The sequence below is a fragment of the Penaeus japonicus genome, unplaced genomic scaffold, assembly GCF_977035675.1.
Source record: "Penaeus japonicus unplaced genomic scaffold, GWHDUDI00000001_assembly GWHDUDI00000032, whole genome shotgun sequence".
NCBI lineage: Eukaryota > Metazoa > Arthropoda > Malacostraca > Decapoda > Penaeidae > Penaeus > Penaeus japonicus.
The window spans coordinates 3,036,936-3,046,741 of NW_028234434.1; the positions used below are offsets into that span (position 1 = coordinate 3,036,936).

At 36.0% G+C, this 9,806-nt stretch overlaps 1 protein-coding gene across 2 annotated transcripts in view; it reads right to left on the minus strand.

The window, feature by feature from the left end:
* Positions 1-8,759, minus strand: part of LOC122263855 (leukocyte receptor cluster member 8 homolog) — a 16,473-nt gene extending 7,714 nt beyond the window's left edge. Inside the window, exons 1-7 of one of the 2 annotated variants that reach the window (XM_043033647.2) lie at positions 8,651-8,759; positions 3,491-3,713; positions 1,879-2,951; positions 1,586-1,703; positions 1,271-1,461; positions 782-1,000; positions 1-210 (exon numbers count right to left, since the gene is read on the minus strand). The exon at positions 1-210 is cut by the window's left edge and continues 52 nt beyond it. In XM_043033647.2, coding sequence (XP_042889581.2) covers positions 1-210; positions 782-1,000; positions 1,271-1,461; positions 1,586-1,703; positions 1,879-2,951; positions 3,491-3,691 — 2,012 coding nt within the window. In that variant the 5' untranslated portion in view covers positions 3,692-3,713; positions 8,651-8,759. Of the gene's footprint in view, positions 211-781; positions 1,040-1,270; positions 1,462-1,585; positions 1,704-1,878; positions 2,952-3,490; positions 3,714-8,650 lie in introns of both variants that reach the window. The other variant, XM_043032860.2, reaches the window with a different exon arrangement.
* Positions 8,760-9,806: the final 1,047 nt, after the last annotated feature.

Genomic DNA, 9,806 nt, shown 5'->3' on the forward strand with positions numbered 1-9,806 from the left:
TGCATGGACGTCCAGTCTATATCATCTCCATCCACAGTAAAAGTATTACTTATGGTCTTTGTTAAGTTAATTGGCTTTCTCTTCTTGTGAGGTCCTGGACCACTCCCTGCAACACTGAACCTGGCTGCTCTTTTCTGCAGCCGTTCAGAGCTACCAAGTTCTGGATCAAGGCTCATACGTCCATGTTTGGAATAAAAGTAGGATTCATTTCTGTAAATAATTAGAAGACGTTATAGTATTTTCCTTAATCATTCCCACCCCTACCACATCTTAACCCATTCCTGACGGGGGAATTCTAGCCTTGAATGTCCAAATGCCGGGGCGTTCGAATTATTAGGCCTAAATCAATTGAATGGCTGGCACAATACTGTGCCGCCCGGCAACTGGGCTTTTGAATGCGCGGTACACATGCTGTACCACCCGTCCTGTGTGGGTTAAGATGTTTGACATAGGCTGGGCATCTGAAGATGTGTTTATTTTTTTTTCTAGACTTATGGTATGATTTACAAGACTATATATAATATCTTGGCAAAGTAGTATTAAATAAAAATTGGTATCATTCATTAACCACACAACTGAAGGAATAATTAGCTTCCATTTTGAACAGAAAAATCCAGTGTGAAAGAAAAATGACCCCGCAAAGAAAGTCTGTCGCAGAAGGGTTCAACAAGTGTTTTGAGTGTGAAAAGAAGAAATTGACAGGGATTTCTTGATGAAAACATTGAAATGAAACTTAATTACCATAAAGAAGGAAAGAACAAAACAAAAAGATCATACTCACTTCCCCTTCCCCTTCATCTTCTTGTTGCCTTTGCCCTTCATGTTGACTGGGCTTCTTCCTCTCTTGTTCAATCTGATGAAGCCTTTCGATTCATCCTCGGAGCTGGACGAGTGTCGGTTACGTCTACTATCTCGCCTCCCTCTTCTATACCCCGGTGATCTTGATCTCGATCTTGATCTTGACCGTGATCTTGACTTCGATCGTGAGCGAGACTTGGATCTTGAATGAGAGCGTGAATCAGGCTTGGAATGGTGCATCCTTTTGCATAATTTACAGAAGATTGCAAATTGTAAGTTGTAACTCTTGACACTGATACATAATAAATATACAGCCAACCACTAACACTTAAACTAATCAATACTATTCATATATCTTTTACTATTTTTATTATATCATTCTTTATGTAGAGGTATCTTTACTTTAATTTCTTTGTCATGAATTTGCAAAAAAATAAAATTCATCTACTAAATATTTCTAAATATAACTGACCTTATCCCTCTCATTGAGCCAAAAGCTGGAGTAATATTTTTCTTCATTCCTTTTTTCCCCTGTAGCTTCATGGGGCTTGCAGAGCTATTATCAGAACCTGCATCAGGCACATTATTCCAGCTTTTGATATGGGATATTATATTTGAAGTAGATTCACTTTGTATGCTGGGCAATTCTTCCTCTTCCCAGTTCTGAAACATAATAATAATAATAATAATAATAATAATAATAATAATAATAATAAACACATACACTTGGTTTTATTCAATTATCATTTAAATACTCTAGAGATAAATCTCTCTTGAGCTACTTTACCTTTGTCCATAGAGTTCTATTATTAGCTGCTTGAGTGAGTTTTCCTTTCAAGCAAATTTCCACCAGGTCTTTGTCCAGTTCAGTCACACAGCGCTTAAAACATCTACTTACGTATGTTCTGTAATGGAAACAAATATGTTAGAATACAAAACAAAAAACTTAACCTTGCCAGATTTTTTTCCATAGAGCTATGTTGTACCAATACCATATAATGCTATAACAAAAGTACAATCTATTACAGTATTCTCACTTAAGTTATCCATCTACAAAGATCACAACCCATCTGCACTTACTTTAAACTTTCCGGCCAGTCTCCATTGGCTACCAATCCAGTCATTTCCTTTATTGCTTTGGACTGAAGGACTGCACTTTTGTTGTCTAGGCCTTTATTACTTGCATCTTGCATTTCATTTTCAGATTTGCCTTTATTCATCAGAGACTCTGCTTCTGTATTTTCTTTGCCAGAAGAACCTAAGATGTTTTGTTGTTTATTCAGGAAATTGTTACTGGTCCAGGGATTGTTTGACATTATGACATTCTTGCCTCTGTTCTTATTCTTCTTATTATTTTTCTGGTGAACATTTGCATTGTTAAGATGTTGATGTCTTTGCTGCTGTTGTGGTTTATGCTGCTGCTGCTGCATCATCATCATTTGTTGCTGTTGTTGTTGCTGCTGCTGTTGCTGCTGTTGTTGCTGCTGCTGTTGTTGTTGTTGTTGCTGCTGTTGCTGTTGCTGTTGTTGGTGTTGTTGTTGCTGCTGCTGTTGTTGTTGGTGTTGCTGTTGTTGTTGGTGTTGCTGCTGCTGCTGCTGCTGCTGCTGCTGTTGCTGCTGTTGGCCATGGTTTGGCTGATGTAAGGCATTGTATCCCAGACCCTTCTTCACTGGGAGGCTGAATTTCACAGGGCCACTCCCAGCATTATTTGACATTCCTCTTCCCACCTGATTTTGGTTGAAATTGGGAGGTGGACCCCTTGGAGGCGGTCCAGCTGGGCCATACCAACCACCATTGTAACCACTGAAGTTATCAAAACCTTGGCCATATGACTGGTAGAAATTTTGATTGTAGCCCTGACCAAAGTTCTGATTTCCAAAATTGTGAGACGGTAAAAGATCAGACTTTTGTGGACTTACATTATCATTCTGTTTTAAGAGGGAATTATTTGACATGTTGCCTTTGTTCTGGTTCCCCATTTCTGCATTTTGGTTGGGTGGGGGACCAGGAGGCAGTGGAGGATTATTACTGTTTCCCCCATTATTCTTATCTTTATCATCAGAATTGTCAACATTTTTTCCCTCTGTTTGCTGCTGCGAAGCTGGTGAAGGACCAGGCATTCCATGCGGGATGCCATATCCCCAAGGAGCTTGCTGTAAAAGCAGGTATGTATATAAACATAAGTTTGCTAACATATACACAGCTACTGCAAATAATATTGCTATTACCACAAAAAACTATTAAGTATAAGAGGATGGATACTAAGAAATGAAGTGTATTTTTGTATTCATGACACAATCAAAAATATATTGTATAACTACCAATAGACTTTCCATTTTGACAATGATTTGTCATTTATTAATGATACCAACTAGGAAGAATCACTCTAGTATTCTTATTCATCATTTCCTAAGAATGGAATAATTTTGTGTGCTCCAAGATAAGGGGAGCTAAAATGAAAAACCAAGAGATTCACATAAAAAGTAACATAAGGAGCAATACAAGGAGGTTAAAATTGTATAAAAAAAATAATCTGAAGTAGAAATACATGTATGCTAATTATATTTTGGAATGTCTACAAGTATAAACAACAGAAGGAAAAACCACAATGGAAGTATAATGGACATATCCTGTATAACCCAGAATGAAAGAGCCTCTGGATTACCTCACAACACAAAACTGAACTACTTACATAACTTGAGTAGCCTCCATATCCAGCTCCACCTGCAGGACCATATCCATTCCATCCAGGGGGGGGTCCTGGTGGGCCATTATAAGAGTGGCCATAACCTCCAAAGGGTCCAGGGGGTCCACTGAACCAGCCGCCACCTCCTCCTCCCTGACCTTGGTTGCCCCCATGCCAAGGTGCCATCCCATGAGGACTGTTGTTCATTTTGAAGCCAGTATCTCAAGACCTAAGGGCAGAAAAGAATGCATCATACTCTGAAAAAGGGATTCCACAAGCAATGCCTTAAATATCTTAAATTCAATTCCTGGCTGGGTTTAAATCTTAAAAACAGCTTAACTCATTCAAGAAAGAAAGAAAAAAACAGAATAAGTCTACAATTAAAACTATTGTATGGGACAACTTCAGATGCCTTTCCAAAATTCCTGTACCATGGTACTGAGACCCTAACTCAAACCATGATATATATGAAAAAGGCAGAGGAAATAGACTAAATAAAGTAAAACAAAACAAAACAAATATATATATATACATATATATATATATATATACATATATATATATATATATATATATATATATATGTATATATATATATATATAAATATATATATATTATATATATATATATATATATATATATATATATATATATATATACATATATAACCTACACAAGTCCCACTCCAATCTTTCAGTATAATAAATCAAATTATCTGTTCCCATACGAGGAAATGGAAATTACAAGTGAGTGGGTGATATCTGGCTCTTGGCCAGGCAGTCATAGTCTCATCCCTACTTTTGCTTTCTTGTGATGCAGACACTTACTTTCCTTTCATATTATCAAATTGATCTGTTCAAATGCTAAAAAAAATTATAGTCTAGTGAAAACTGAGAACACACATCTCTTGCGCTACATTACATCTTTTACAGTAGGCACAATATATGGTGTGTTTTAAGAGATCTGTACCTCCTCCTAAACCTGTAATTGGTTAACTACATAAATACAGATGTGGTGAGTACCATCTGTAATCAATTCTGTATATATAAGAATTAAAAATTTCCACCTTAATCTGAATACAAAATTCTTCTGTTGGTAATGATAATCTATTAATAGATAGGCCTTCTTGTCAATTGCATTATAGTCTGCTGTCTCCAGACAATTCTGAGGAGTAATTGTTTCCTGATATGGGAGAACTTATCAACCAAAATGTGTAGACAGAAATTAGTATAGATAATATGGATATAAAAATGATATAATGCAATAAATGCTAAAACAATAAAAAACATTTTTGTGCGTGCACTTGCCTGTGGAATGTAGGCATGTGTTTGTTCCTGTGTACATATGCATTTGTTTACTTATGCATTATTATCCAGTAGAAGGATGTCTAAGTTAGCTACTGCACATGGAACTTTGTAGTCACTTGTAACAAGTGTGTGTGGGAGTGTGTGTGCATGCGCCTGTGTGTGTGTGTGTGTGCATACCTGTCTGTGCATACATGCATGTTTTTTTTCTCTCTCTCTAGCATGCATGTCCACTCACACACAGCCATATTTCCTTAGCAAACTACCTTCATAAATATCTATCATCATTTATTCTGGGTTTTTGTTATTTTTTTTTTTCTTTTTCATGAAAAGATAATGAGTATAGAAAATAATAAAAAATAATTAAATCAGTAATTCCAGTACAGAAAAAGTGTATAAAAAACAAAATATTGGATATGGTTTCCATAAATTAAATTTTGCATAAATACCATGTGCTATGTTGACATAGAAATAATCTGAGTTTAACTAATAACTTTAAATACAGATATATTTCAACAGCAATAAGTAATTAATAGTTAAACTAATGTTCAAAACATTTTGTCAACACATAGTAAGTCCTGCGACTTAATTGAGGTGAACTCAACTTCTGTGGGTACATGTGCCACCACCACTCAACATCCCTGAAAGCTCATTATTAGAATAGGGGTTCTCAAACTTTTGAAGTCGTCAACCCCTAATGGAGTTTTAAATTTTCTATTGACCCACTAGCTTTTAACTCAAGGAGAGGAAAGAAAAACTATATAATAATTAGTAGTAGTAGTAGTAGTAGTAGTAGTAATATAGTTTAATGAAAAGTTATCATACAATAAGAAAATATGTAGAGCAGAGCTTCTGAAATTTTGGAGGAAATACTGAAATTCTGACTTTTCAGAAATTTAGAAATTAATGTAAAATTTTGAGATACTCTAATGTTGTCAGTTCTTCTTCTTTTTTTTTTTTTTACAAATCACTATCTAAAATTTAAAACTGGTGGCTAAATTGGACCTTTTGACCCCTGGAACACATTCACTGACCCCTTCACTACCAACCCCTGGCTATTCATCGACCCCTTGGATGGTACCATCAAACCCTGATTACTCATGTTTCCTGAGTGTCATTTTGGGTCATTCAAATTAATAAACTAATATTTGATTCTATGTGACTAGACTGAATATTATTAATATAATATAATGTGCCTAGTCAAGAGCTGAAACACCATTTTCCTTTGGGTCCCTATTCTTGATTGATAGAGTAGGTGGTGGGAGGTGCAAGCTTGACCACTAAAGGTTTGTACCAAAATTAAACATAAGAATTATTGTTATGTACCAAAATTAAAGGTAACCATCCAATTTTGTACAGCCATCAAATCTCGCAATGGTAGAGGAGGGTATGAAGTATATAGGGAAATTATGGGGTAAAACAAGCATAAATGTAATAAATATGTAATACAACCTTATAAAAAATAACAAAAATGTTTAACCCATTAGCAGTGGATGGTATGATTTGCTGCAAAGGCAGAGCCGGTCATAGACGCGGATGGCACCATGCCAGACAATGTAAACCAGCCATCCTAATGCACAAATATTTATTTAAAACTGCGACCAATGGGTTAAAAGCAGCAGATCTGCCAAAAATCAAGATCTATGAACTGAAGCTCCAACTATTAAAATTTGAAGGGAACACTTTCGGCAAACCCAGTGGTAATACACTTAAAGCCTTATAGCCAGGAGGCACTGCCCCTTTGACCCCGTGGCCTTTACATATTGCCTTCTAACCATGTGTCCCACCTTACTCCCTGGAGCCCCTGGAATAATAATAGATATTGCCTCACTGTTAATCCTTTTGTTTCCACATGTCATTTCCTGTCAGAAAACCACATACCTTCGTATACTGAAAAAGTGATATTGGATATTTCTACGGTTCCGGTGATTTCGTCTTGATTGCTTCCATCAAAAATGCATTTTCAACACTTGGGGCAATTGATGGATTCTCAAACTACACCCAGATGGCTACCAATATCCCTTTTTCCATTTTCCCACAATATTAACCCCTTCGATACGAGGACGTGTATACTGCGTCCTCGCAGCGCTCGCATCAAACCCGAGGACGCGCATACTGCGTCATGGCTGAGTTCTGGTGGAATTGAGTTTTCTTTCTTCTGGATACTGTACGATACCTTTCAGAATAGAGGTCAGTTACGATACGATATATTACTTGATTTTCATTATTATTAATTTATTAAATAAGAGTGGGATTCGCTTATACAAGGGAGGCACTGATGGGCCCTGCTATCAATCATTTTATTATCTATTAATGGAACATTATGTAAAAATATAAAACTTATTATGATTAGTTTACCATACTACTCCAACCGTTTTCTTTTATCATCTGAGTGAGGCCTCTCACCAAGGTCACTCTTTCCATCTTCCTCCCAACCCATGTAAATAACTTGTCACATGCACATGGGGGAAGAGGTTAACTATGCATATTTTGATATATAACACATGATGATTATGTTTATATTTTGGCTTAAAACTTGTCATATTTAATAGCGACGTTCAAAATTTGGCGCGCCAGCAGCTCGGATACGGCGTGAGGGGCGTTTTCTACTGCCCGTAGTGAAGGGGTTAATTGGAGAATAACTGATAACCAACATAACAGTGAAAACAAAACTATTCTCACTGGCGCTCCTTGTGGAATGATGGCCGAGGAACAGTCAAATTACCCAGTAGCAAATATGCACATCCACAGTTTAACCCATTGGTTGCAGTTTTAATAAAATATGTATACAGTCGGATGGCAGGTTTACATTGTCTGGCACGGTGCCATCCACTTCTATGACCGACTCTGCCTTGGCACCAAATCATGCCATCCGCTGTCAATTAGTGAATAAAAATGATTAAAAAGTCATCAAATATTGTTAGAAATGTTAAATTTATTAAACTAATCTGGGCAAAATATATAACCTTGAAAGGAAAGACACTTTCAACTGGAATTAATAGTTTTTGCAATGGCATAGTAACACACAAACTAGTTGACATACTGCAGAAATGAGTAAGTGTAAGCTTGACATTGTTCTATTAACATCGTGAGTGTTTTAGAGAAATCTATTGCCAAACCTGCCTCTTGAATAACTTCTATATCAACAATTTGCAGATGAAGTGGTCTGCTTAAAAATTGTAAAATAATGTTTGTTTTATCGCCTACATGTACTATTTTCCTTGTATCTTATGCTTGTCCAAAACTTAACCTATGACAAATTAAATATAAGAATCATTGGTTTGTACCCAAACTAAATATAAGAATCATATGTTTCAATCACATTCAACTACATTAGTAACCATACACTTTATACTGTAAGTCATGTTGTCGTCATCAAAACAATTGCCAAATTGCTGGGGTGTGAATGCACTTATGATAAAACCTCACCCAACCATTATTTATATAAGAATATGTCAACTTTGTCATTAAAGATGAATCTTATGAAAAGCAAAGCAAACTTCTGTAGTTTATGTTTTTTATGAAACATCATCTGAGTGAGCGATACGTACCTAAGACTACAAAGTGTATGTCCTCCCTATTTCTGAGGCTGAGGCTTGGTCCAGCCTTTTCTGTATAAATGTAGTTTCCCTTCTAATCATGCTGAACACCATTTATTTCAATGACAGATCTATTAAACTAGGCTTTTCAACCAATCGATTTCGCAATCCTTTAAAGGGAAATTCGTCACAAACATAACATCGTCGTAATCAAACCTATTTTAATGTTTACGGGCTAATATTTTCCACCCTTTTCCTTTATATTTTTGCCTTAAAATATAGGTCACGGCCCTCTTACCAGACGAAAAGTCCTAAAACATACCTTTAAGCCAGAGTTTCGATCATAAAATCCAAATTGTGCTACAGATTAACTGAACATTCTCTTCGACGCAAAAATGGCGACTCTAGTGTGTTCGAAATAAACATACACTGGAGAACCACTTTGTAAAGATATCCCCTTTTGCTTATTGGACCGTCACTTTGGTATATTTTATAAACGTTGATCTTTAATTTGTGAAATATATACAACTATTGCTTAATATGTGTTTTCTATTTTAGAAAATAAAAAGTAGTTCTGAGGTACTCAAGTCTTGAGGAAAAATTTTATGCGACGTCAAAATGCAAAACGCTTTCGAGACTTTTTAATGGATATGACATTTTTTGTTTACACTTCCTTTTGCAAACCATATGAACAGACCAAAACTTGAAACACATAGAAGTTTGTCTTCAAAGCAAATTCTTCATAACTCGCGTATACTCGTGGGACTTTTTTTTTTCTATCTCCCTCTCTCTTCAACAAGTTATTTTTAGAAGGGTGATTAATGCCGAGTCAAATATGTGTCTAGCTGTTGACTCTTCCCGTGCTTTTCTCTGAAACCGTAGAAAATATTAGGAATAGCGTTAATTATATAATGATTTAACAGAGGAGTGATACTTTATTATCAGAAGTGGCATGATTTCCCCTTTCTCTATGAAGGATGCCGAAAGACGTCAGTTTAATAAATATTGATAAATAATTACGGTTTTTGCCATTAGCACAAGACAATGTGAATTCATTAAAATACATCATATGTCTTACCATTCCTTCGAGATTTACTGTTTTTATGCAACTGAATTAGTATATTAATCATACGCTCAGTTGGCGCGCTTTTTGTTTCTGTATATTAACACTACTGTTATCATATACTGTCGTTATTCCATTTTCCAAAAGCCGTGTAGAGGGATATTGTATCTTTTGCAAACTGAAGACTTTGTGGAAAATGTTAGGCACGAGAATATTTAACTTGATTTATTCAGCTACCCGACAGGAAAAGCAACGGAGAAAAAGCGCATGATGTAAGACTAGTATGTTATGGACAATTTTTTTTGACACACGAGAACTGAAGTAAAGAAAGGAAAAGAAAGTAAAAAGCTAATGATAGCAGTGGAAGGCCAGTGAAGCGGAGGAGAGACTGCATTGAGAAAGGCATGCGAGATAG